The following is a 27,712-nucleotide window of genomic DNA, read 5'->3' as shown; positions in this document are numbered from 1 at the left end:
CGTGTGTGCACATGGGAGTGCATTTTCTGACTAAGGGATAGGAGTGTGTGTGTATGTGCATGTAGAAGTGTGTGCGTGTGAGGGCACGACATGTGATATTGTGTGTGTAGGAGTGTGCACATATGGTAGGCTTGAGTATACACATACATCTGTGCACGTGTGTGCACATGTGAGTGTCGGTTTCTGACTGAGGGGTGTGCATGTAGTTGTGTATGTGCATGGAGGAGTGTGTGCATGTGAGGGTGTGAGTGTGAGCATGTGTAAGTGTGCATGTGGGGGTCAAGAGTGTGCACGTGTGGAAGTGTGCACACGTGTGTGCATGTGAGTGCCAGTTTCTGGCTGGGGGTGTGTGCATGTGTGAGTGTGTGCAGGTGGAGTGTGTGCTTGTGATGGGCAGAAGTGTGTGCTTGTGATGGGCAGGAGTGCAAGCCTGGGAGTGCAGGTGCAGGAGCCTGGCACTGAGTGCGTACGTGTGCATGTGGGTGTTTGCACGGGCAGGGGGCGGTGGGGGTTGTCAAAGTCACAGGGTCCTGACCCCAGTAGTGGAGAGCCAGGAGCTCACCCCGACAGCCAGGTCAGTGGACGAGGGGCTCCCGGCCTCAGAAGCTGTGTCCTTGGGGGGCCCGGGGCCTCTCCGAGCCTTAGGGGTCAGCAGAAAGCAGCCCCTGCTCTGTAGGGTGGGTCCCTGGGATCCAGGACGAGGTGCCCCCCATCCGGGGTGCCAGGCCAGGAGCCAAGGCCGTCACTTCAGGCTCTTATCACCGCCACACAAGTAAGTCCCCTGGACTGAGCCTGAGTCCATGGGTCACCGTGAAGGCCATTGTGTCCCCTGGCTGGGAAGGGAGGAAACCCGAGTGTGGGCTCAAGGCCCAGGGTGCGTGGGCCATGTGGGGTCTCCCAGTGCAGGTGAGCAGTGCGGTCCCACAGGTGTGCCCCTGGGCGCCGCGTGCTTCCTGGGAGGGACGCCCTGCGCCGGGGTGGGGCGGGGGGTCGCTGTGCCCCCAGGGGGGAGACTCGTGATCCTTACAGGAGCGGCCCTCAGCCTCGCCCGCCCTCGGCGCTCAGCGGGCTCTTGCACGAGCCTGTCGGTGCTTGAATCCTCATGTCCGTCAGAGGCCGGCGGGCACTGCTCCCGGCAAGACCCTGCGGTCTGTGGTCCGGGGAAAGCCTGAAGGGGATGGAGCTGTGCTCTCACCTCCCAGCCTGCACTGTGGGTTTGCGGGCAGTTCCTGCTCCCGGCTAGACCTCCCCCATGGGAGTCTGGGGGACCCCAGCCCCGGGTGTGGGCAGCGTCTCTCTCCTAGTCCCCCGGTCCAGCAGGCCCTCCCTCCTGACCCGGGACGGCCCGGACCCTGTGTGTGGGACTTGTCCTCTGTCTGTGAATTGTTCTGTGCGCTCTGCTTTACTGGATCCAGGCCTGACTCCTGCTGACGGAGACCCCTGGTGCCCCGCAGATCTGTCCACGTGTCCGTTCCCACATCCACGTGCAAGGGGTGGTCTCAGATGCTTTCTTTGTCCTGGTTCTCTGCCTGGAGCCCCCCTGGCCGGCAGGAGGTGGGCACCAGCAGGTGGCCTCAGGCAGAGGGTGGTCAGAGTCTGGAGGCCAGTTCTGGGCCTGGTAGGGTAGGTAGGACAGGGCCCTTGACGTAGGGGTGCACAGGGAGGCCCCCAGCATCAGGACTCAGGGCCTCCTGGCTAGCTGTCTGCGTCCCACTTGACCCTGGGGCACACTGCCTGGGCTTTCCCTCCAGCCCCAAGGCCCCACCAGCCCCTGGGGCATCTCACCTGGGCTGTCGCCCCTGCCCTGAGCACCCCACCAGTCCGTGGGGCACCTGTCATGTCAGGGGCTCACCGGGCCCAGCTGCAGGACGGAGGTTGTGTTGGAGCACACGTGTGGGTGTCTCCCTTCCTTTCCCCCGGTGCTGGGGGTGTTCTGGGCGCCCCGGGAGACCCACTGATGGAAGCAGAGCTTCTGCCCGTCCTTTTCCTGCCCTGGCCTGGTTTGTGCAGCCAGGAATGAAGAAACGTTTTCACGCCACACCTGCTGTGTCCACCTCGTCTGTGGCTGCGTCTGCCCCGGCCACGGCGCCGAGTGGCTGCCAGGGTCCATGCCGGGGGTCACGCTGGGCAGCTCAGCCTTTGCAGAAGAGGCCAGCCGACCCCGACCTAGGGCACTGGGCGTCGGGCGTCTCCGGAACCTCCGTGCGCTGAGGGGTAGCAGACAGGCGTGGACGTGGACGGCAATCAGGCACGAGGGCCTGGGATCCCGTTGTCGGGAGACGATGCGGCCTGGCCAGGTGGTGCGGGACCAGGAGTGAAAACCGGCTCATGCACTGGTTCTGACCCGTGACCGGCCCCGCGAAGGGGCGTCCCCGACTTGCGGGCGTGAGCGCCTGTGACATGAGGTCGTGGGGTCTGGGGGCCTCACCTTCCTCCCAGACGCTGCTTCTGTGAAAGGTCTAGATGGTGGTTTTGTGCCAGCGTGTTTTCAGGCCGTGCTTGGGGGGTTGGGGGACCCAGGAGCTGCTCGGCTGACCCCAGCTTCCCAAGGCGGCTACTCCAGCGCCACGGCCACCCGCCAGCTTGTGCATCCACCCTGCACCCCCAGAACCACCCCTCGCCCCCTTTCCAGTACGAAAACCTTCCTATGCAGGACAAGGTCGAGGGTCCTTCATCGAACCCCACGTGTCCCCGCCAGTGCCGGGCCTGCGGACCCCAGACTTCTTCACTCGTTGCTAAATTCACTTCATTCAGGGAGCCCCGTTGCCCTGGGCGGCCCGAGAGCCCCGATTCCAGGAGTGGAGATCCCGAGCCCACGCCCCTCGGTCCCAAGTGTGACAGGATGGCGGGTCGTCCTCATTTTTACAGAGATTTCATTCTCCGCCGCGAGTTTGTGGGCTTACGGGGCGTCGATCCCAGCAGAGCCTTCCGGAGCCTGTCCTGACGGAGGTGTCCCCCGCGCAGCGAGCTCCGCCTCACCCCAGACGGGGAGCCACAGCGCACGCGTCGCCGACTTCCAGGACACCTCTCATGGCTGTCCCATGGGGACTTTGTAGCCCATTACCTAGAGCGGGCGTCTGGTTCCCGGTCATGCTGTGGGCGTCACGTGTGGGCGTCCTAGTCCTGGAGGGACATCAGCTGGAGGGGCCTCTGGGGACGTCACTTGGGGCATGGTTTCGGTGTTGGGTGCCGGGGGCCCCACACAGCCTCCGTCCTGCCGCCCCAGCTCGGACGGGAGAGTGCGTCTGCTTACGTGTCCATCGAGGTCACACGGCTGGAAAGACCCGGGGGGGACTGTGGAACTGCACACGCACACACACGCGCGTGCAGCTCTTTCCTCGGACGCCTCCCCATGTGCAGCGTGCCCCCTGCACACCTCCCCCCATCCCGGGGCACTTCCCATGTGTTGGCACCGTCGTGGGCATTGCCACGGCACGACCCATCTGTCCTCGGTGGGGGAGCCGCAGGGGGAGCGGGGGAAGGGACCAGACGCCCTCCGTGACCGTGTTCAGCACATTCGCCCCCCTCCACGCTGGCAGGTTTAAATAAATCACCCTCCTTTGGCCGTGGTGACATCCTTTGTGGCGGGAAGGATGTGGTTGGAAGCGTGGTCTCGGGCAGCGTGGAAGCTGCTGTTTGCCCTCCAGATGTTGGCCTCTGGGGCCGCGGAGGCGGGTGCGGGGCCCGTGAGGACACGTGGCCTGGGGTTCCTGTGGACGAGGCCCTACAGCTGCAGGGGTGTTCAGGCTCTCACAGGGAGTGAGCTTCCCGTCCCTGGGAGCAGCCCGGCAGAGCGTGGAGGAGAGGCCCGCTGGCTTTGAACGGAAGCGGCTGTCCGTTCATTCCCATCTTCTGCCGACACTGCTGCCCGTTGTTCTAAAGCCCTGACGTCACTGAGGCGTGCGTATCGGCTCAGGGCCCCCGAGAGTCCCGCCGGGTTTGGCGCCGTGAGGGAAGACGGCCGGCAGGGCCGCGGAGGATGCCTGAGCGCGGAAGTCGGGGGCAGCGTCGCGGAGGCACGCGTGCCGGGGCGCGGTCCTGGGTGGGCCTTCCCTCTGCCTCTGCCGCCCCGGTCTGGGACGGTGGGAACCCCAGCTCAGGCGGGGGCAGCAGGACCCCCGGAACCCTTGTAAGGCCCAGCAGACCCAGGGCTCCGTGCAGGTCAGCCACGGCCCCAGGCAGCCCCACAGGCCCTGCAGGGACCCGAGCACCTCCTCGGACAGGATTTCGGTGGTGCCCGGGCTGGACCGGCATCTGCGGATCTGTCTCCGTCCCCGGGAGCGCCAAGCTGCCCGGGAACTTTGCTGCCTGCGCTCGTTTGTGGCTGCGGGTCCTGGAGACCCAGCGTGCGGTCGGCCGAGCGGTGCAGCCCCTGACCCTGCGGAGGTCATGTTCTGATCCTCCGAAGCGTAACCTGCTTCCTTCCTGGGGAGAAGGGCTTCGCGGTTGCAGTGAGATTACGGGTCTCGAGGGCAAGTTTCCCCGGGTGTCCGTGTCTGTCTGAAATGCAGTCACACGGGTCCCATGATGGCGGAGGCGGGAAGGTCGGAGGACACCACGGGCGACAGGACCGTGCCACGGGGCGGGTCGGGGGTCAGAGACACGCGGCCACAAACACGAGCCTCCGCGATCACCCCCTCCGCGCCACTCCGTCCGCACTCACGGGCTCCCTGGGCGGGGCTGCCCCCTCCTGCAGCCAAGACTTCTGCTGACGGGTCCGGCTTCTGGGAGACGTCCTGAGCCCGTGGTCAGCGAGGACCTCGGCCAGTTGTCCTGAGGACCCCGATGCCCAGTGCTGTAGGTCAGACAGGGAGACCGAGGCAGCAGCGAGCGTCGGAGCCGGGATGTGACTCCGGTGAGTCTGGCTGTGAGCGCGACCTCAGGGCAGCACGGAAACAGGACGTGATGGCAGAAGCACGGGGGCTTTCAGATGGAGGGGGCCACTTCAGGCTGGGTAACCCTGCCCTCCCCTGTGCCCAAGGCCCTCTACCCCGTGCCCTGCCCGCAGGCCAGCGTGGGCACCGAGCAGCCTTCCCCGGCATCCCACTTCCCCACCCGAAGTACACCGTGGCACGGAGATGGTACAAGCATGTATAGTGTCCCCGCCGGGGCCGTGCAGCCGGAGGCTTCTGTGTCTGCGTCCGCGGGGTTCACGGAATGGGAGAAAGGTTTGGGTTTGGAAGCAAGAGGCCATGTAAAGACTTCACTGCGGGAAGCTCGGGATTTACTTGCTCCTAAAGGGACCGGGGACGGTGGGCTTGGTGTTAAGCAGTCAGTGGGCCTGGCCTCGTGGCCGTCCCGTGTCATCAGGCACGTGGCCCCGGGCAGCGTGAGCAGTGGGGTCCCTGTGCCTCTGTGGGGTCATGGGGGTGTCCCAGAGGTGGCCGCAGAGGGTGCCTTGGGCCACCTTGGCTCCAGAGTGTACCCGAGCCCCGACCGGAGCCGGCTGCTCTGTGCCCGACGTGGTCCGTCGGTGCAGGGGAGCCGTTCGTGGGACAGACAAACCCGTCAGCCGCCAGACTTCCCAAGATCGCGATTGGCCACCGGCTTTAGTGTGTTCGTTTGTAGGAAAAAACAAGGAGTTCCTAGTCTTCTTCCCCTTTGAAATCGAGACCTGGCACTTCCCCTTCCTGGGCCGAGGGTGGGGTTGGAGGCCCCATCTGGCCCGTGCAGGCGGGGTGTGCTCCAGAGTGCGAGAAGGAAGCGGACCCCGGATCGCAGGACCCCAGGCCATGAGGACTTGGGTGAACCTGGCACATGCTTCCTTTACGGTGCAGAGCGGTCCCTGCACAGGGACGCGCGTGTCCGGGGTCCAGCCGAGGGCTGGCGTGGGTGTGGGCACGGTGCTGGGAGGACCCTGTTCCGCCCCCACAGCCTCAAGCATGGTCACCCGCACGTCCCGAGATTCTGTGGGCCCTGAGCCGAGGGCATCGTACCGAAATGCTGACATTCCCACAAGGTCGGCCCCCAGTTCAGGGCAGCGGGGGTGGGGCGGGAGGAGGCAGTTCTGTCCCTCGGGCGTCACCGTGTGGTCCCGATCTCGGTGTCCTTGCTGACCTGTGAACGTCTTTCCCCTCCTGCCCGGGCCTGCCCTGTGTCCTGTGGCAGGTGGCTCAGGCTTCCGAGAGCCGGACGTCAGGGCCTGAGCCCGGGGCCCCGATTCCAGAAGGTTCTGACCGATCGTCCAGACCAGAGCTCCGGGCCCCGCGCTGCCTTCCTACCCTCTCTTCACTCCTGTCTCTGGGGGTCCCAGGCTGCACTAAGTGCCCCCCCCCCACCGCAGCGGACCAGGCCTGCAGGTGCTGGGAGGGGGTCAGCTTGGGAGGGACACCCAGCCGGGGGGGGGGGGCATTTGTCAACACGGGTGCTTCCGTGCTCGCGCAGGAACGGGGCACCAGCCTCTGCCGCTGGGTCCTAGTCCTCTGGGGGGGCCTGGAGCTCCGGCCCCGCAGGCCCTCGTGGGTCCCTGCCCGCCCCCGCCGCGCGTCTTGCGCTGGGCCTGCTGACGACTCCTCGCACAGAGCCCCCATCTCCGCACCTGCCTCCCTCCAGTGGCCTCCAGTGTGGGACTGGCCTGGGGGCCTGGGAGGGCGGGGCGGCACCTCTCCTTCTGCAGCCCCAGAAGCCTCCATGGGCCTCCGAGCCGGAGAGGCTTGTCCCAGGGTGCCCTGTTCAAACTGGAGGAGCCGAGATCCTGCCCCGTGTCCCCTCTGGGAGCCGCCCGGTGTGAGGCCGGGTCACAGACCCCGCACAGTCCACCCAGCATGCTGCCATGGAGGGCAAGCAGCGGTGCCCCCAGCCATGCTCTGTCCTCCATGCCCAAGCCTCGGAGAGACGGGCCAGGTGAGCCCTTCCGGTTCCTCGACGGGGCTTCTTTCCACGACCTCCAGGAACGACTAGGGGAGTATCTCATGGCTAGACGTGCCGTCACAGGGTCGAGGGGGACGTTCAGACGAGCCCAGGGCTCTGCTGTGTGGGGGCTGAGAGCCGGGCCCCTCCAGGGGCCCAGGTGCACGGAAGGGCCCCCTCCCCCGAGAACCAGGAGACCTGGGGGTGCCGGGCCCTGCAGCCCCCCGAGGAGGAGGCCGCGTCAGGAGTCAGGAGTGAGGGCTCTGGGGCCCAGGCGGGCTCTCCTCACGGTGGGATCCCTCAGCAGGGGCCTGCGGGCAGGCATCTCGGCCCCCCCAGGCTTCTCCCTCCTCCCAGAGCTGGGTGGGGGACCCCGTGGCTCGGGGAGCCTCACTTGTCAGCCCAGCAGGACACTTCTGGTCATCAGCGGCGCAGCTACCCGCAGTGATGCCGGGTCGTGGGAATGTGGACCAGCCACAGGCTGTTCCGGAATGTCGGGCTAATGGCCATGAGCTCCGTGCCCCATAGGTGCACACGGAGCCCCTTGTGCAGGAGACCCTGTGACCCTGGTGGCCCCTCTGGGATCTGGGGGCCAGGAGATCCCCAGCCCATGCTGCCTGCCATGGAGGGACGGGGCCAGACCGCCTGCGCCCTGGGGAGGGAGTGCAGGGGGAGGAAACAGCAGAGCCTGGATGCTCTCCGAGGGCTCAGCTCACGGAACAGGGCTGGGACCCTTCTGACGCAGGGAGGGCTGGCCTCTCTCCTGACTCCGGGCCACGCCAGGCCGTGGCTCACAGCGGGCGGGGCTGTGGGCTCCGTCTAAGAATGTGGGGCCGCCGGGAGCGTGTCTCTGAGGACCTGCCTTGTCTTCCGGGTGCGTCTGCTGGAAGGCTGGCCCGGGCTCTGCTGCCGTCCCCAGCCGGCCCCCGTGTGCTCCGTGCTGGAGCGCGACGCCGGCGCCTTCCCTGACCCCTGAGAAGTCATCGACTGCGGCGTAATTAGCCAGAGTTTACGATGCTGTGCCAGCGGCGTTCCAGCCCGGCTCGGGACGGCCCCGGGGCCGCGGCGTGGACCTGCCAGGCGGGACGACGCCTCGTTAATGGGCCCATTACCGGGGGTAATTGACTGGGAGCCAGCTGGACAGCGGAGAGATGCTCAGTAACGGACGTCGCGGGCGGCGACCGCTGCCTCAAGGAGAAAAGTAAGAGCCCGCGTGCCTCCTGGACCGTCCTGCGATGAAACGCCCCCATCGGTGGGGGAGCAGAGCCTGAGCCATCAGGATCCCTGGCCCCAAAACACGGGGGGATGAATCCGGTCCCAGGGAAGGAAGCAGAAATGCTGCCGCGCCAAGTCCCCTTTCTGCTCCCACGTCGGGAGGACTCGGGACAGTCTCGCTCCTTCAGGGTTCTCGGCAGTGTTTGGGACGTCACGGGGCCCGGAGTCTGTAGTGAGTCTCCAGGGGCCGCAGGAGAGCCTGGGTGGTGGCTGAGGCTCCAAGGGGGGACGCGGGCTCTTGGCGGCCCTCCCAGCCCTGCGTGGCTCGGGGACCCTGGGCCTGAGTCCCCTCTGAGACGCAGGCCCACGTGTTGGCCGGCAGGAGCAGTGAGGCTGCAGGGACCCCCCAGCCTCCTGTTCGGCGTGGGGCCGGGACCGTGTCTCGTGTTCAGGCAGCATTTTCACCGGTGATTCTACTTGACGTGCAGCGCGGACTCCAAGTCCGCCGAGCCCAGGCCCGGCTGTGCGTACGTAGCCGTCCTCTCTGCCGGCGGGTCAGGGGCCCGGAGCGCAGGTGTTTTCTGGGAGCTGCAGCCCCGTCCGGGAATGGCCCGCCCCGGTTCGGTGGAGGCGGCCGGGTGTCGGGGGCAGTCTCGGCGGGAGGACCGGCAGGGACCTGCTCCGTGCGGGGTGCCAGGCTGGGAGGCACTCGGGGTCCCGCTCCGTCCTTCAGTGACCCGTCCTGCCCGGCTCCGGCCCGGGGCTCCACAGGAGGCCCTCTCGCACCGTCCCACCGACCACCGACCACGGCCACCCCACTCCCTGCCCCGTGCCCTTCCCTGGCCGGTACCTCTGAGGCCCTTGTGCCCTGGGTCAGCCAGCCTTGCCCACTCTGGCCCGTGTCTGGAGGCCCCTGCAGCCCATGCCCTTGTGGTTTCAGACCTCGCAAACCTGACCCTCCCAGTTCGGAGGTCTCCCGTCCTTAAAAGGGTCTCACTGAACCCCAGGCTGAGTGTGGGCAGGACCCGGGTCTCCCGGAGCTGCCCGGCAGAATCTGCTCCTTGTCTTGCCCGAACTGCTCGGCATGTGGCCCTTGCTCCATCTCTAAGGGCGTCTGTCCCTCCAGGCTCTGTGTCCCGTGTCACCTGGTCATCTCGCTGGGCTTTAATCTCACGGTGTCTCCCTCTTGCAGGGACTGCGAGACGCCGCGGGCCACCAGGGTGATCTACACGCAAGGTCCCAAGCGTGTTCATGTCTGCACCCTGCAGGTGACACCGTTCTGTGGGGAAGGCCACCAAGTCCCAGACCCCAGGGCCTGGAGGCAGGCCTCCCCAAGGCTGGGTTCCGCCTTCCGCGTGCGGCTTGTCTCCCTGTGCTGTCAGCCCCGCCTTCTCTCCCGCCGCCGCCGGGCGGCTGCACCCCCCACCCCCCACACCTCCCGGCTCGTGGCAGATGGGGGCTTCCCCTCCACCACCCCCTCCCCACGGCCCCCTTCCCACGCTGTCTGTCTCCACGGTAGTGGCTCAGTCCGGAGAGGGACAGTTGTGGGCTTGCCCACTGGCTTGTTTCACAGATGTGGAGGCCGAGGCTGCCACCTACTCTCCGGGGCCCGAGGTGGGCAGGCGGGTTAACCTCGAGCTCTGTGGGCGGCAGCTGCCTGAGTCATTCTTGCACTGAGCCCTGATCGTCGTGCTGGGCGAGTTCTCCTGGTCACAGGGGCCCCGGGCGCTGCTGGGGACTCTTCCTGGCTTCCTGGCCAGTGTGGGGCTGGCAGCAGTGGTAAGTGCTCTCTTCCTGTCACTGCAGAGAGGACAGGGCCGTGGGGAGGCTGTCCCGGGCAGGGAGGAAGTCCGACGGGGTCCCTGGAGGCCTGCGTCGGCTCTGGAGGGTGGGGGAACTGGTCTTCAGGTCACAGTGAAGGCCAGGGACCCCGTGTGGGCCCGAAGGCCCCAGTGCCCCGATCTGCGGCAGCCCTGAGCGCAGAGCGTTGGGTGAGGGGTGAGGCTGTGCCCCGCCCTGTGCTGCAGTGAGGCCGGACAGGGAGCCCGGCAGGTGGCCATGAGGCCGAGGAGCCCAGGGCTCGGGCAGCCCCTCTCGAAGGCACGGTCCCACGGCCGGTTCGGTCCTGAGCCTGCGGTCGTCCTCCAGAGGAGCCGGCCTGCGGACCTCGGGGCAGAGAGCGGCGTGGCCCTTTCTTGCCACCCCCTCGGCCTTCTCGTAGTGAGGGCAAGAGGAGGGGACAGCGGGCTCACCTGGCTCCCCCCAGCGAATGTCCTGGTGGGGGCCAGGGGCCTGAGTGGGGAGAAGCAGGTCCGGCGCTGAGGGTGCCCCGGGGTCTCACCCCCGTCAACATCCTGGGAACAGGGGGTGTGGGAATCTGTGTCCTGTCTTGAAACTTGGACTGCAGTGGGCAGTGGCAGCGATGGTGCCCCCAAGGGACGGGCACTCCCCACTCTCAGGGTTGAGAGCGGGGACCCGCTCTGACGTGCCATGACCCACTGTGACCCGCCGTGACCTGCTGTCGCCCACCGTGACCTGTCGTGGCCCGCCGTGATGAGCTGCTTGCTGGCACATCCTCACGCTTACTTGGCACAAAGCCCTGGACTCTGACTCTCAGGTTGGGGGCGTCCGGCATGTTCGGGTCGTGGCCTTGACCCCGGTGTTACCCCGTGAAGTTTCTGGCTGGGGTGCTGTGCTCCTCTGTCACCGCTGTGTCCCCTGAGACTGGAGAGTCCGTCTTGTCCGCATTGGTCCTTGCGTTTCTGTCTCCGCGTGTCCCACGGGAAGGCCTGCCCTGTGCACTTACACTGGTGGGGACCCAACCCCGTGGGGACCAGCCCAGGGCCGATGCCCGGAGTGTCCACATTGAGCTCAGAGTGTGGCAGCTGTGTCCTCTGTGTCCGTGATGGTCAGGACGCTAGTGCGGGCCAAGGCAGTGGGAGGAAATGCCAGGAGGGGGATTGGGTAGTGGCCACTCTGCTCCTGGCCTGAGTCTCCAGCTCCAGTCCCTGGCAGGTGGCTCTCTGAGGATGGGGGACAGCTTGAGGATGGCCACCTGAGGCCCTCTCCAGGCCAGCAAACCCCTCCCGAGGACTGAGGGCCTGTCTCGCCGTGAGGCCGATGGGGAGCGGTCGCTGTCATCAGTGTGGCCACACCTGGCAGACGCCTGCCTGAGCAGCGGGACCAGCCGGGCTGGACCTGGGGGCCTGGGACTCTGGACTCCTGCAGAAGAAGGAGCTCCGGGAACCAGCCGGCGGGTTGCAAGGTCTCAATTCAAATGATTTCCTGTGGAACAGCGCAACGATCCTGAGAAAGGTTTCCGCACTACTTGCTTTGAGGACGTGCTCACAGCCCTCCTGGTGACGGGACTCAGGAGTGGGTCGTGGCAGCCCCGCCCCTGGGGACTGGGCCAGGGACCGTGAGGGGCTGGCACCCTGCCACCAGCCTGGGCGATGAAACCTCGGGGACCAGTTTCTGTAGAGTCTGCCGGGAGAGGGTATAGGGCGCTCACCTTGTCGAGGTTGTTCGGGTCTTGGGACAGAACCCCGATGCCAGGCCAGCCCAGAGCCAGTGCCTCAGGGGGCCATCACAGTGAGGGGGGCGGCACCAGGCTTGTAGCCTGTGGGCCGAGGTGAGCGTCCCCAGCCCCTTCCCCCAGGGCCAGGTACAATGCCCGTCTGGGCTGCAGCCCACGCGGGTTCAGCAGAGAGGCCCGGGGTTCCACGGTGGCTGTGGCCGCTGGTGCTGGAGCAGGGACACAGTGTCCAGGCACGGCCTTGTCTTGGTCCTGTGGGTGCCAGCAGGCCCTTCAGGGCCCTGATCTGACAGACTGGCCTGCAGGGCCCCAGATGTCCTGACCAGCGGCTCCCAGCCCCATGCCCAGCCCTGTTGTCTCCCTGCTGACCATTGTCGTCCCAGGCTTTGGGAGCCCTCCTGGCTGGGGGACAGTCCCCTCGGGGTTGGCTTGGCCACCAGCAGGGCCCGGAGGTGGGCTGCGGGCATGAGTGTGTTTACCCACCGCCAGGCTGCAGGGGGGAGCCAAGGCCAAGCTGGAGGTCGAGGGGCCTGAGCGGGCAGTGCGCCGTCCTCCGGGGCAGGTGAAGAAGGGATGGGCCCGCGGCCACGGCCTGGCCCTGCTGACGCCCTGCCCACCCGCAGGGGAGCAGGGGACACTCACCCCAAGCCGCTCACGGCCCTAAGTGCCGCAGCGGGGGTCGCTCTCCAGGCCGGAGAATGCAGCGTGTGCCGTGGGCCCCGTCTGTGGTTTCTTCCCACGGCCACCCCAGGACGCGGACCTGCGTCCACGGCACCTGCTCTGGGTCTCAGCTTGGAGTGGATGCGCACACAGGCCTCGGGGGGGCACTTGGCGGCCTCGTCATTCCGACCCCAGCATGGCGGCCCCGGGGGTGACGGCGTCCGGCTGACAGCAGCCGCTGACGCACTGCCTGGGTGAGGGAGCTCGGGGACGTGCAGCCCTGCCAGTGCCCTCGCTGTGGCCGCGTGGCCGCCCCTTTCCACACGGGGATCCAGGCTCAGGTGTTCCCACGTGCCCGGGCAGGTGCTCTCACGGCTCATGTGCCGATTAATGCCATCCATCGGCAGGGAGTCGCACGGCGGGTTGGTGGCTTACTTAGCAGCTGGGACTCACGGTGTCCAGGGAAACAGGGGACGGGCCTCTGCTGCTCACTGACACACCCCGAGGACTCTGGAGCCCGGCCGGGCGGTGGCGAGGAACAACGCTGTCCACCAGCAGAGCTTCCGACAGCGGCGGGACGGAGGACTCCCGGCTGCAAGTCACAGCGTCCAACGGGCCTGTGAGCCCCGGCGTCTCCGTGTGCCCGGCCGGCTCACGCGCGTGGCTCCCGTGGTCGCGTCTTGTGGCAAGAAGAGCATCGTGTCCGTCCCAGGGCTCTTCCCGCTGCTGCATTTCTCCACTTGCTGGTTCATGGCCGCTCCGTTCTCTGAGCGGCTGTGATTCTTCCTGTAATCAGCTCGTGGAAGTCCAGGCCTGCGGCCAAAGCCTTCCGGGGACGGTGCTGGGCACTGCCCCACCCCGAGTGGTTTTGCTCCACATGGCGAGGGGCTCCGGCGTCCAGGGAAGAGATGCCCAAGAGACCCGATGGGCTGCCTTCGTCCTGCACCTGTGCTGTGTCCCCAGCAAACCCTGTGTGCCGCCAAGGGCAGGCTCTGGTCACTGCACACAGTCACGCTGAGCCCAGGGCTGGGCGTGCCCAGTGCCCACCACCGCTGCCGCACCCGTGGCTCTTGGCTCTAACTCAGACTCGGCACCCCCAGGGTGGCTCTCGTCTGCTCTACGTGCCTCGTCCGGCCAACTTGGCGATGCCTGGTTTGGACCCGGCTCCCTGGGTGGGCTGGGGACCTCCACGGGACACGGGTGACAGAAAGGCAGGGACAGTCTTGTGCGCGAGCGGCCCGGAGGGCCCGGGGTCTGCTGGGGAGGAAGGGCCTACAGTGACAGCAGGACCGTGGACGAGGATGGACACTGGGGCTGAGAAACGCTGCCGCGGGTCCCAGGTGCTGCGGGCTTTCCCTCTGAAGGGAGGGGACGGCCCCTCCCCCCACCTGCCCTCAGGCCCCTCAGGTTGGCGTCTTTTCTCTGTGGTTCCCTTGTTCTGAGGTGCACACCCCCACGATACTGTGCCGTCTCACTCTTGGCCCCCACGCGATGGGCGGGCTGGGCCCCCTGCATCTGGGCATCTGTATGAGGTGGACTGCCCAGCTGGCGGGAGCCCCTTGGGGCACCGTGACGTCTGCTTCTCTCGCATCATGGGCCCAGGGTCCAACATCGTGGACAGTATACAGCAGGTGCCTACTGTTTGCCCAGGGAATGGAGGCACAGGCCACGAGCGAATGGGACCTCTGGTGGTTCTCCGGAGAGGACATGCAGGTGGGGCGTGGCTGCGTGGCTGGGGGCAGCTGGTGCCCTGGCCCGGGGAGGGACCTGCACGGCTGAACACGGGACGACCTCCGTCTCCCAAGGGGCGGTTTAGCCGGTTTCCGTCTGTCCGTCTGTCCGCCCTCCGTCTACAGCTGACACCGTCTTTATCGTCCGCGTGAGCATCCGGCACTTAGCGGAGGGCACCGGTGTCCCAGGCAGAGGTACACCCTGCGGAAGGCGGGGTTCTTCTTCTGCCGGGATGTGGACCCCCTGGGCCCTCGGACGGACAGTCCCCCCCGCTGGGATTGAGGAGACAGGAGGGGAAGGGGAAGCCACTTCACTGGTTGACTTGTCCCATTCAAGGTCAGCGTGTCCCTTCTGTATGTGCCGCGCTGGCCCAGAGACAGACCAAGGCCCCAGGTCCCCGTTGTCCCCAGTCCTGTGCCCACGAACTCTGGGGAGCTGCGTCCGTGTCCACGTGGGGAAGCAGGAGTGAGGGGCACATGCAGAAGCGTGTGTGCACCTCTCACATGCGTACGTGTGTGTGTGTGTGCGTGTGTGTGCGCGCACCAACCAGCCTGTGTCGGGGAGAGGAGGTCCCGGATGGCCCGGCGTGGCTGGTGACAGCCAGGTCCCCGCTCTCAGCCAGTCCCATACGGCGGGGTTTTCTCCCTCACTGCCGTTCACAGACCCGGCAAGGGTTTTCGCTGCATGCTCTGCCCTAGGCCAGGCTGCGCGGAGACCCCGGGGCCCAGCCTGGAGTCCGACAGCCCTGCTCCGTGCAGGCTGGCTCCTTCCACCAGACTCCTGACCGCACGACGCGGCCCTTTCATTTCCGGGCGTGGCAGCCCGGGCCACGTTTAATTTCCTGGCCGCCGTGAGCTGTGTGGAGCGGAGCCCACGGGCCTGACCTGGCGCCAGCGCTCAGGGAGTGTGTTCCCGATGGCAGGGGTCTGAGACGCATGCGCCGGGGACACGGCCTACCTCCCTGTGCCCCCAGGGCCCCTCCGCAGGCGGGAGGGCTGCGTGGCTCGTCCTCTGGCGGCAGACACTCAGCCGGCGTCTGTGCCTCTCTTACAGGTCAGCTGGCCGCCGGCACCTGTGAGATCGTGACCCTGGACCGGGACAGCAGCCAGCCTCGGAGGACGATCGCCCGGCAGACGGCTCGCTGTGCCTGCAGAAAGGGGCAGATCGCGGGTACCATGAGAGCCCGGCCCGCCTGCGTGGACGGTAAGAGCCCACAGCTAAGGACCCCGCCGAAGGCTGGGGCCGCGAGGTGCCACCTGACACAGCGCGCCGCACCCCTGCCCCAGCCCAGGTCATCTGCGAGGGCCTCCTGTTCTCTGGGTCGGGCCTTGGGCTTCACAGTCCCCATGGGGTGATGGCGCCCGGGGCGGCATTGGCTCGTTTGCCGTGTGGTGTCTGTGGTGCTGCGGGGGCACGCGGGGGGCGGGGAGCCTGGGTGCCGGGCGTGCCTGCAGGGACTTGCCTGGAGTTGCATGGGCAGAGGGGAGCGGAGGCCGTGCCTCCCATAGGATGGCTGTGGTCCGTCACCTGTGGCTTCTCGCTGAGGCTGCCTGCAGGGCGTGGGCTCCTCCTGCTTCGGGCTGGGCAGGCATCCGGCACCCGTGGTGACCCCATCCCCTCGGGTGTATGGGAGGTGGCGACAGCGTCCCCGCGGCCTCCAGATCAGGCTGTCCGACAGCGGAGGGGCACCGCGTCAGGGATTGTCTTTGAAACAGAAGCGAATATTCTAGAGGAAGCGCAGGGAGCCCTCACAGCGGCTGTCCGGGCGGCTGCGCCCTCCAGGTTGAGGGGGGAGCTCTGTGTGGCCCAGCAGGAAGCCTGGCCCCCCGCGGCACTCAGCACGGCCTCCCACAAGCTAAGAGCACCAGAGACTGGCCAGAGCCCTGCCCGGAGCCCTGTCACTGGAGAGGGCAGCCTTGTGGGGTCAGCGGGCTCCCGGGGGCCGGCAGCCCCATGCAGGGGTGTGCTGGGGCCTTGGTTCCTTGGGGAGCTGCAGGAGGTGTGGTCACCGCACGATAAGACAGCCGGGTGCCTGCGGTCACCCCTGCCCATTGCTCCCAGGAGCCTCTGAGTGGAGCTCTGGGCACCAACCCCATCTGGCCGCCTTTACCCGGGAGTCCCTTCCTGCTGATCTGTGACCCCGGGGCCCATGCAGTTCCTCACGAAGGTCTGCTGCGGAATGCAGCAGGTGCCGAGCACGGGACTAGCACATCTTCAGAGCTCAGGGCACGGCAATGCACGAGTGGTGATGGTGAGGCCACCCCAGGAGCGAGGGCAGCTCTCTCATGGGCCAGGCAGGCCCCAGCGTGGCCCCCAAAGTCATAGCAGCCCCCAGGGCAGGAAAGGCAGGAAAGGGGAGAGTCACGGGACCCCTTGCAGGATAGAGACCGACTGGCTTGGGGTGCCCCTGCCCCCAGCATCACCAATGAGACTGTTTGAGGGCATCTGGGGACATGGTGGGGCAGTGAGTCTGCCTGGACCTCCAGCGGCTCTGGGCCTCTGGCAGGGTGGGCAGGGGTGGAGGGGAGCAAGCCTGGCCCCGCCGCACCCCATCCAGGCACCCCGTGCACTTTTGGGGCTGAGCCGGCTGCTCCGCCTGGCCAAGGGGGGCCTGCGGGACCCAGAGTACCCGGGAGGCCCAGCCGGGCTCCCAGCGCCCCCCCCCCCCAGCCCAGCCCCTGTGTCGGCAGCCTTCTGGCCCCCACGGCCTCGTGCCGCATCCCCTGCACTGCCAGCCCTGGTGCGGGGGGCCGCGGGCCCACGGGAGCATCTGGAGGACCTGGCGCTCCGAGGAGCTTGTCCCGGAGGCTGGTTTTGTCTTCTAGACGTTGTCCGTCCGTCCGCAGTAGAAGCACCTGTCGGCCGGGGTCCCCAGAAGGTGCACGCGTGGGCCAGTAGGCGGGGGCTTCTCCAGGCCGCCCGGGCATTCGGGAACTCCGGCTGCCGGCCTGATTCCGCGTGAATTTGGGCCACTCAGCTGTCCTCGTGCCCACGCTTCCCGCCCCGTCCGGCTCCCGGCTCCGGAGCCGCTGCCGGTGACAGAGCTGCTCCTCCTTGCTGAGGCCGACTCTGCCCCGGGCGGGGTGAGGGTCGCGTGCCCGGGCGGGCGCTCACAGCGGCGTCCCTGCCTCTGTCCTGTTAGTCCCGCGAGCCTGCAGGGAGGCTTGGGGTCGGAGCCGCCACTCACGGAGTCCGGGTCTGCTCCTCTGCAGCCATGTTCTCCCCCTGCGAGCCTCCCGCACCTCAGGAGATTGAACCCGGCCGCCTCCGGGGCGGCGGGACCGACGAGTGGGCTCGAGTCTGCACGGCGGGCGGTTTCCCGGCTGCGTCTCATTTAATGTTTGCTCTTCCGGCTTCCTGCTCTGTGTGCAGTTTCCTCCCGTGGGACGGTGCCCGCGAAGGAGAAGACCTGAGCCTTCCTGGGGGGCCGGCACCCGTGCGAGCCGGACGGCAGCGGGGGGCGAGGCCGACCCTAGTGTTCGCGCCGCGGGGGAGCTGGGACGAGGGAGCGCTCCTGCGTCTGCGCACCTGTTTGCCCGTTTGCTGACGCGCTCATTCCCTCCTTCCCTCATTCGTTCGTTCAGATACAGCGTGTGCTCCGGGGAGTTGACTCTGGGGGGGCTGGGGCCCAGACTGTGGGGCAGGGCCTGTGGGTCCCCGGGGCACGACCTTCGCTTCCTGGAAGGCCTGGGACCCTGGCAGGGGTCTACAAGGGGCATTTGAACAGGGTATTGAAGGATGAAGAGGAGCTCACCAGGGAAGCTTCTCTTCCGGAAAGGAGCAGGGAGTCCTGGCTGCGACTTTGAGCCCCAGGCGTTTCTGGGGGGACGTCTGCCCAGCCTGCCCTTGGCCGCACCGTGACCCCCTCCTCCTGCGCGCACTCCTTCCTTCCACCTTAAATGTCGGGACAAGAGGCTCCGAGGCAAGCCGCAGTCCTCTCTGCCAGGCCGTGCGTCCTCAGCACAATACAGGCGCTCCAGCTTGTCCCCGGGGTGTCCTGGTCGTAGACACGGCAGTCCGTGGTGTCCGGGCACGCTGTGGGCCTGCACCCGCGGCGGCAGCTCCGCGGAGCCCCGAACTCCCCTCGCCCCGTCGGCAGGATCGTGCAGGCCCTGTGCCTCCGCAGGGGTGCCATGAGGGCCAAGGCCCTTCTTGAAAGGAAGCAAAGTAAAGGAAGCAGGTGCAGCCCTGCCCCCAGCTGCGGGGGAAGGGAGAGGTGTCCCTGGGACCCTGCGGTGGGGGCCCCAGGTCTGAGCTCCATGCAGGCCTGCCCTGAGGGCCGCAGCTTGTCTGAGGAGCAAGAGGGTGACCAGCTGGCATTCTGGCTAGAGAGACTCTGAGGAAGTGACAGGTCCCATCAGTGTCCAGCCAGCCATGCGCTCTGATGGCCCTGCCAGGCTCCTGGCCGAGAAGCCCACCTGCCTTCCAGGGGGACCTTGTCCTTTGTCCCTGAGGAGGGAATACAGCACGCCATGTGCCTGCCCAGGAAGTTCAGAACTGGAACGTGCCCCTCCTTTCTAGGGGTGCCTGGGTGCTGGGAGTCCTGGGGGCGGAGTGGGGGAAGGTGTCGTCTGTGGTCCCCTGTGCACGGGCCGGCGGAGGCTGGCAGGCTGGGCCCCCGTCTCCATCCGCAGACCGGACACGGTTGGCTCTGCCTGTTGGGTACAACGTGTAGACGCCTTTTCTAAGCACCACCTGCTTTGCCCAACCCCGGGAACCACCGACCGACCCCGGGAACCACCGACCACCGTCCGTTCTCTCCGGCAGTGGGTAACACATGTGTCCTAGTCGTGGCCTGGGTGCCCTGCCGGCGACACGCAGAGCAGGGGCGAGCGTTGGGGGTTTGTGCGTGGATGGGGCTGCGGTTCCTGAGGAGCGTGGGGCCCTCCATCCAGGGGAGGGAAAGGTCCAGAGACACAGCGGGAAGGACACGAGTGGGCGCTGGCGTGCGGGAGCGAAGCGATCGGCCGCGAGCCCAGGGCTGCTTTCCAGGCCGTGACCGTGTTCTCTGCTGCTGGTGGGGGCACAGCTCTGTCCACGAGGACGGCGGGCAGCGCGCTGCAGGTGTGTGACTCGCGGCGCCGTGACGCGGTCTGCATTCGAGGAGGCGGGCGGCCGCGGGAGACTCCGACCCAGCCCAGCCCAAGCCACCCGGGTGACGAGGACGGGGTCAGGTGGGGGCTGTACTGCGGCCTGGTGGGGGCTGGGGATTAGACAGAAGACGGTGACCGGGAGAGGCTAGTGTGGACCGCTGTTTCCCAGGCTCCGGGTGGAGAAGGGCTGACGTTGGTGAGACACAGTAAAAATAAATCACTGGGAAAAACAAGCCTTCGGAAAGCACTCAAGTCGGCGTCTGTTTTTGTTAGACTCGGCAGCCGCTGGACCACGCCGGCTGTCCCCCATTCAGCGCCAGCTCTCCAGATGCGGACGGCGGGGGCGTCCAGGCCCACTGAGAGCAGCACGGGGCTGAGGAGGGGGAGGGAGGCCCGAGGCTCAGGAGCAAAGCAAAGGGAAGGACCCTGGGGCCGTTTGGATGCTGGCGGAGGGGATGGGGGAGCAGGCAGGGCTAGGCTGGGGGTCTGGACCTGGGATGTGGGGCTGGTGCCTTGTTCCTCCGGCTGGTGGGAGGCTGGGGGGCTCTTCTCCCCACCCAGACTCTGCTGGAGTCGCCTACTGCAGAGCCCCAGGAACCCAGGGGCCTGGGCGCAGGAGAGAGAGGGTGACAGCCGTCACAGGAGAGGCCGTGTGTCACCAGATGGCAGCCTAGGTCGGGGGAGTTCTGGGCTTTTCCAAGTCTTGATGGGAGGAGGGAGAGTCTTCCGGGGACAGGGGAGCAGAGGGGTGTGAAGACACCCAGCCAGTGTGTCTCCGGGCTGTGACCCAGGTCTCTCTGTTGTGTCCCCAGGCTATGCCTCTGGACTCTAACCCCAGGCTGTGTCCCAGGGTGTGACCCCATGTTGTGTCCCCAGGCTCTGTCCCCAAGCTGTGACTCGGGCTGTGTGAGAGAGGAGGAGGGGCTGTCTCGGGGCAGCAGGAACTGAGGGACTCACGGGGCCTGGAGCAGCCTGAGAGCTCAGGAGGCTTCCCAGAGCCGCCCAGTGCAGAGTCCAGGGAGGCGGCCACGCCCACCGCGGACACGCCCACCGCGGACACGCCCACCCGTCCTGCAACCTGGGCTGAGCCCTAGGTTCCCAGGCCCTCGGCGGCAGGCACGAGTGGGAGACACGGCGCCCCACGTCCACCTGCAGCACCGTGCAGAGCCCCAGCCGCTCTGCCGGAGAGGAAGCAGCCCCGGGGACGGGCGGGACGCAGAGTGGACAGCGGCCCTCGTGCTTGCGGGGAGGCTTTACGCCTTTCGGTACCTTGGAAACCCGGTGTGAGGATTTAAGTACAGTTGGAACCGTGTATGTGTGTGTGTGCACGTGTGTGCGCGCGTGTGTGTGTGTGAGCGTGCATAGGTCTGTGCGTGCTTGTATGTGTGCACGTGTGTGTACGTGAGTGTGTGTGAGCATGTGTGTGCTTGTATGCTGTGTGTTCACGTGTGTGTATGTGTGCACGTGTGTGTGCGTGTGTGCGTGCGTGTGCACACATGCCTGTACAGCTGGGCACTCACGGGGCCTCTGGCGGGTCCCCGAGGCTCCAGCAGCTGCGGGCAGAGCGGCTGCGGCGGGTGTGAGCAGAGGCGTGGTCCTGCCCGGCCCCCCTCCCGGCGTGAGGACGGCCTCCCTCACCTGGCGTTGCCGGCCTTCTGGGGCCACCAGAACCGCCCGTGTGGGGTGCTGGAGCTGGCGGTGGCCTGGGAGCGTGTGCTCAGTGTCTGGGGGTCTCGTGAGCTGACCGCTACGTACGGCCGGAAGTAAAAATTACGTCGCATAAATATACCCGAGTAAAGTCTGTTCAAAGCAAAGATACCAGGGGCGCCTGGGGGGGGCCGTCAGGGCAGCGTCTGACTCTTGGTTTCGGCTCAGGTCGTGATCTAAGGGTCGTGGGACGGTGTCCTCATCAGCTCCTCAATCAGCGGGGGGTCGGCTGCAGACTCTCCCTCTCCCATTTCCCCCCAGAAAAGCCTTCCAAAAAAAGTAAACAAAACAAACTTATCCATTTGGGGGACGGTAAAAAAACAAGGAGCTCAACCGCACGCGGGAGAGGACAGACCGCGGTAAGTCCCGGAAGGGACACCCGGGACCCGGAATCCAAGAAGCGAGAACCAGAGTCTCACCTCAAGATAAGCTCGGTCAGCAGACTGCCGGGGGCGGGGGCGAGCTCCCAGGCTCGGCCGTACAGGAGAGGACCGGCCCCCGCTTCCCGGAGACGCCGTGCGCAGCGGTGTGTGCACGCGCAGCCGTGTGTGCACGCGCCACGCAGCCTAGACGACGCGGGCACGGCCCAGAAACACGCACACGGACTCGGGAAGACGCGGAAGGAATTAACACCAGCCCTTCTCAATCTCTTCCAAAAACACGCAGCAAGAGGTTGCCCTTCTGACCCGCTGCGGGAGGCGAGCGCCTGCCTCACACCGTAAGCATCAGGTGGAGACTGTGGGGGTCTCCGGGCCCTCTGGGTGTCGCGCAGGTACAGACCGCGGAGGCCAGGGGCGCCCTGGGAGGGCCGCATGACGCGGCACCTGGGACTCGCCTTGGGGTGTGAAGTCAGTTCCACTTCTGGAAACCCATACAGATGCCGCACTCACCGAGTCCGGAACAAAACCCTGTGTTCGTGTCAGGAGCCGCAGGAAGAGCATTGAAGGAGTCTGACGGCACAACGTGGGGACGACCCTCAGACTAGGGAAGGAAGAATTTCCCATCATAAAGGAGAACACAGGACATGCCCACCCGTGATGCCGTCCCCAGCGGAGGGAGACCGGATGCTTTTGCCCCAACTTCAGGAACACGCCGCGTGCTCGTCCCTTCCATTCAGCATCGTCCTGACGGCTGTCCCTGGGCAGCTGCGCGAGAGGCACGAGCGAGAGGCTGGTCATCAGGGAAGAGAGAAAGCCGTCCGTTCCCGGGCGAAGCCATCTTTCCTGATGAAATCGTCGGGAATCCACGCACACACTTGGAGCCAAGAGAGGATCTCGGCAGGTTGCGGAGACAAGATCGACATGCAGAGACCGGATGTCTGTGCGGCGGCACTGAGCCTCTGAAAATGATCCTAAGGAAACAATCCCAGTTACCTCCGAGAAACCCGGAATAGTCCAACACAGACGGAACGAGTGCCAGACTCGCGCACCCGGAGCTGTAAGCCGGGATGTGCTGATAATGTCACCTCCCTCCTCCTGCACATTTTAATCAGCATTTGGGAATAATCAGCATGTGTGAGAAGAAGCATCTTTGAGGAAATTCTCTCCAAGAAACCGGGAGCTGATGGGCCCCAGCGAGTGGCGGAAACCCGCGAGCTCTGATTGGGACCATTACCAGGGACGCGCATGGCATTAACTGGGGAAGGGGGCGGGGGTCCGCATGGATCCCCACAGAGAGCCACGGGCCACCTCCCCCCGGGCCGCTGTCTTGGCTCAGGGACTCACAGACGCTCCTCCTTGAAGGGCGGTGGGCTCCTGGCACACAGGGCTCTCCCTCTAATGGAGGCCCCCTTCCAAGGTGTCCCACTGCTCTGTCGCCTCCGGGAAGGAGGGCACGAGGGTGCCCTGGTCTGGAGCTCCTCGGCATGGGGGTGGAGGACGCAGGAACACAAGTGCCGAGTCAGGCTGTGGCATCCAGGGAGGGCTTCCTGGAGGAGGTGATGCCTGCAGCCATGATGGGTCATGATTCTCAGGAGCAGTGGGCGTCACTAGGCAGTTCGTGCAGGGAGCTGCGGCTGCTGGGTGCCGTTGTGAGCTGGTCTGAGGGCCCTGCCCGGGCTCCCCCAGGCTTCCTGGGTGCGGCCGCCACAGAGGAGGGACGTAGGCAGCAGCCCCTGCCTCCTGTGCGTGCACTCGGACGCCCAGCACAGGCGCACACCGCTGCTCAGCCCCGTGGCCTCGCTATCCGTCCGGGCTGCCGGCAGAGACGCACACCCCAGCCGCTGGGGTCCGCCCCGCCCTGGCGTAGCAGGGGGAGCCTGTGGAGGGAGAAGCCTGATGCGGCCCTGCCGGCTACTTCCAGGCTGAGTCAAGGGAGGAGGGCACGGGTCAGGTCGCTGTCCCTGCCTTAGGCACAGCGCAGGGCCTGGACGGAGGGTGGGTGTGCCAGGGGCCCCGCGGGAGCCGGGTAGGGCACGGGCGTCCCCCGCCCCGCACTCCTTCCCTCCCTGCGGCCCGTGTCGGTGCTGCGTGAGGCGCAGGTGCTGGCGCTCTGCCGAGGGCGGGGGCTGCGGCGACCTCCCGCGGTGCCTGCGCCTCGGGGTGGGCCCTCCTTTGATGAACACGGAGCCTCCCTTTCTCTTTGATGTTATGGGAGATTTTGAACCCAATTAAACTGCGTGATATGAAAAATAATCAAAGCCAGGGAGAGTCTAGATGAAACAATTTTATTTTGAAGTTGGGAGAGGCTTTGATCATGGGATATTGGGGTGCCGGGGAGCCTGCCTGCCCTCGTGGTCTGCCGGTTCTGGGGCCCTGTGCGTGCAGGGAGGGGCAGCCCTGGTCACTCTGGGGCCCCTGGACACAGCCCCCCATCCCCGTGCTCCTCAGGCAGGGCCCCGGCTTCCAGGGAGGCGGGGCCGGTGGAGGAAGGTGGGGCAGGCGTCCCTGATCGGGATCCGTAGGCCTGCAGGGTGGGGACTGAGTCCTGCGGGCTGAGAGCCTGGATGCTGTCAGATGCCTGTCCTCTAGAAGAGCCTGTCCCTGCCCCCAGACGGTAAATCTGGGGCAGCAGGACAGCATGTGGGCAGAGATCAGCCTGGTGACGGTCGTGATGGGAATGGCCGGGGTGTGGCACTGGCTGTGGGGTCAGGGCAAGGCCCGACCCAGGGCTGGAGGCTCCTCAGGGGGCAGGCAGGTACCCAGAGCGCTTGGCCTCGTGGTGGCAGGTGCGAGTGCCCCGTGGCTCTGTATGTGGGGGCCCAGGGGCAAGTGGGTGGGTCACCTACCTGGGTGGGTGTGAGGTGAGCCGGTCAGCAGGCAGGGACGAGAGGGCCGCTCAGGACACAGGACGGGGCTGCATGTCAGGAGCCCGAGGGGCGTCGCAGACGTCAGCGCCTCCCGACCTTGTCCCTGGGGCTGTACCTGGTGGGAGGAAGGAGCCAGGGGAACGGATGGTTCCTTTAATTACCCAGGCCGTCGGCAGGGGCAGGCAGCCGCGGCTCGTGCTGGAGTGACAGCTGCGTGACGGGGAGGGGCCCGGCCGAGCTCGCAGCCAGCGCCTGACGAGCCGAGGGCGGGTGCACGGGCTCCTGGGACCCGGGGCGGCAGGACGAGGGGCTCTCAAGACCCTCTGGACGGCCCTGGCCTGGGCTTGGCTGTTGGGCTCTTACTTCGGTCGTTCCAAGTGTCCTGGGCACATTGTCGAGCCGGTGGCTTGAACAAGGGTCGTATTTGTAACTGGGAAGGGGGCCGTGTTCATGGTCCGAGGCCGCGGCGGGGTGAGCGGAGAGGCGCCACGGTGAACCCCAGCGGGCGGCGTGTTTTCTCATGAGCGCATCTGGGCCGGCGCCTGAGAGCTGAGCACGTCCAGGAAACGCCCCCACACCTCGGCCGCACACGGAGCCGCGGCTCGCAAAACGGGGTGTGCCCAGCCCCCGTGCCGCAGCGACCCCGTGCGTCTACACCGGCACGGCCTCACACCCTCACAGGCAGGCCCGGGTGGACATGTAGGACCCCACGTGGGAATTAGGAACCGCGGGCGGGTGTGTGTGCCTTTTAAAGGCTCCGCGAGAGGTGCCCACCCAGGCACATGCACAGATGTGAGCACAAAGCTGGGTGTGTCCGGCCCTGCCGAGCCCGTGGGCACCGTCCCGTCGGGTCCCCAGCACCCCGGGGTCTGTGATGGCGGGGTCGCCTGCCTCAGGGAGTCACACACGTGGAATCGGGCGGTGTGTGGCTTCTCCCATCGTGTCTACGGGATCGTCCATGTGGAGAGCGGGACTTGGCTAACTTCCCTGCGCTCTGGGACCTCCCTGGAGGGCGGTACCGGACTGTTCTACAGACGACAGTGTTTAGGGGCCTGGATGCTTGGCTACTGTGGGTACAGCCGCTGAGAACTGGACGGGCCGTCTCCTGGGAGACACATGCACTCGTTTCTCCCGGGCATGTCCCCGGGAGGGGCACACAGACGACGCGGTGGACGTGGCAGGCGCCGCCAGTCCTCCCTCCGCATGGCTGTCCTGCTGCACCTACCCCAGTCATGCGCGCGGGTCCCATGTGCTCTGTGTGCCAACGCTTGCTGCTGCCAGGGTTTCCCCGTTCACCGTCCTGCTGGGTGCAGGACGGTGTTTCCTGGCAGAGCGGATGTGCCTGTTGAGCCGTGACGCCGGGCAGGGTGTCACCGGCTCCTGCAGCCACCAGGGTGCATCTTCAATGTCTGGCCGTGTCTCCCCGCTTTCCTCGGGCTGCGGCTTCATCCAGTGACTCGGCCACACGGTCTCTGTATTCCGCGCCCCCGTTTGGGGCTGGCGGTGCGGGTCCTCTCTCCCCTCACTCGGTGGCCGGGCTTTCCCTCGGCTGGCCGGGAGCGGGGGCGAGCAGAGGTGCGCAGCTGTACGCGGCCTGACTTACCACTCTTCCCTCCGACGCGCGGCCTGTGTTGCGTTAGGGAAGGACATCCCCCAAGGTCTCCCCCAAGGTCGCAGGGTGTTCTCTCCTGCTCTGGCAGAATGCACGTGGAGGCCCGTGACCCACCGCAGATTAACGTTTCCTGTGGCCTGAGACCGGTTTCCGATTCTGTCTGGTTCTCCGCACGTGGATACCCGAGGGGCCGAGCATCACTTACGGAAAAGGTCCTCCATTCTTTACTCATAATGGCTTCATGTAGAGCCTAAGAGACGTTTGTGAGGCCGAATGGAAGGGATGGGTCTCGTCCGTGATTACGTTCGAGCTAATTAGCTAATCGTCTCTGACCGTCTCCACTGCATGGTGACCAGGGTACTGTCCGTCCTCACACCCCTCCCTGCCCATTCTGAGCTCACGGGACACCTGCCTCCCTGTCCCTCCTCTGCCTTCGTGAACCCTCGGTGGGGAGTGTGCGGCAGAGACGTACCGGCTGCTCCCCACGTCCCCCACACCCCAGTGCCGTCTCCAGCTCAGCCCCGGCCTCCAGGCCCGACCACAGGGTGGGGTGCTGGCCGCCTGGAGGGGTGGTCCTCCCAGCTGGACTCCCACCGTGAGGGCTGGACAGACGGTCAAAAGAGACGTGTGGTGTCTCCCCCACCCGGGGCTGTCAGCCCACTCACAGAGCCACGCTGGACCCCGCAGACGCTGGGGAGTCCTTTGCCCAATGTGGTCGGGCAGCCGGGCAGGGAAGCCCAGGGCCCCCCTCTGCACGGAGGGTACACCCTCTCCTCGTGTCCTTGCCGAGAAACGGGCCCGCCCCTTGGCTCCCAAGGTCTGGCTGGAGCAGGTAGTTTTTGTTTGTTTTTCATTGGTTTGCTTTATTTTTGGAGAAGTATTAGGTTTACTGGAAAACAGCAGGGCGGAAAGCGGGTTCACATCCTCGTCCCCATTCAGTGCCCCTGGTTCCTGGCACCTTGCACATGCCACACTCGAGAGCCCAAGGGGGATCCGCTGACCACCGCTGACCGGATCCCACAGGCAACGTCAGGGTCAGTCTCCGGGTCGTCCGGGCTGGGTTTTGCCACACACACCACGTCACTGACCCAGCATGTCACTAACTCATGCAGCAATTGCCCACTGTCTGAGCGCAGACCATTCCCCAGGGCCGGGGCGGGTCTCTGTGAGAGAGGGTCAGGCGCCGGCGTCCAGGAGCAGGTCTACCCTGGCGTGGTCCCCACGGGCACCCGGCTCCGTGCCTGCGGCCAGCACCTTCCCCCCGGGTTTCTGGGGAGGCGGCACAGAGTCTGCCTCTTGCCTCTACTCCCAGGCAGCCAGGGGGCGGGGAAGGCGGGAGGTGAGGAGCCGGCCTGAGCGTGTGCCCCGAGGTCAGGCCACCCTCCCCGTGTCCTACCCCCTGTGCAGGACCTGGTGTCGTGGGAGGTACTGATTCCGGGCGGCCTCGGCGGGGGCTCTCGGGGAGGCCATGGCCAGGCCAGAGCTGGTGTCGGATGCCCATGGACAGGGGTCCTATAGAGGGGCCACCAGCCGCCCAAGGACTGAGGTCGAGCCCTGAAGACAGGACCTGAGCCGCTTGCCCCACGTCCCCCAGAGCCGTCCGCACCTGCCACACAGAAGTCTTAGGTAACTGAGTCTCCCGACCCTCCATGTTTGGGAGCCCAAACGTGAACCCCGGAGGACGGGGGGTGCAGAGGGCAGGCAGGGCAGGACCCCTGCTTCCTGCCCACGGTCAGCTGGGGCGTCTCTGCCTGGGGACCGGGAAGCAGCCCCTGTGTGAGGAGTTTGGTGGAGGGTCCCGGGCCGGGAGGGAGCCGGGGTCTGCCGCCCCCTCCAGGAGCCTGCGCTCGGGGGAGTGGTCCGAGAGGGCCTGCCTGTGTGTGGGAAGGCGGGCGGCCGCTGCCCGAGGCGCCGTGATGCCTTTGTCTCTGGCACGTGACAAGGGGGCACATGTTGCCAGAAGGAGGACAGCAGCTCCGAGTCGGGGGCCGGACTCAGGAAAGCACCGGAACCCTGTGATAACACCCTGTTTCCTGACCAGCCGACGGGATCTTGACGTGCCT

General features: G+C 66.5%; 1 protein-coding gene across 2 annotated transcripts in view; it reads left to right on the top strand.

Moving 5' to 3' along the window:
• TAFA5 (TAFA chemokine like family member 5) overlaps positions 1–27,712 on the top strand; it is a 169,651-nt gene that overhangs the window by 93,647 nt on the left and 48,292 nt on the right. For both annotated transcript variants that reach the window (XM_059401761.1, XM_059401762.1), the window contains exon 2: positions 15,044–15,193. In XM_059401761.1, coding sequence (XP_059257744.1) covers positions 15,044–15,193 — 150 coding nt within the window. The remainder of the gene's footprint in view (positions 1–15,043; positions 15,194–27,712) is intronic.

Source organism: Mustela nigripes, chromosome 6 (genome assembly GCF_022355385.1).
Source record: "Mustela nigripes isolate SB6536 chromosome 6, MUSNIG.SB6536, whole genome shotgun sequence".
NCBI classification, from domain to species: Eukaryota; Metazoa; Chordata; class Mammalia; order Carnivora; family Mustelidae; genus Mustela; species Mustela nigripes.
The sequence above is the reverse complement of the archived record's forward strand: the minus strand, read 5'-3'. Positions and strand labels throughout refer to the sequence as shown.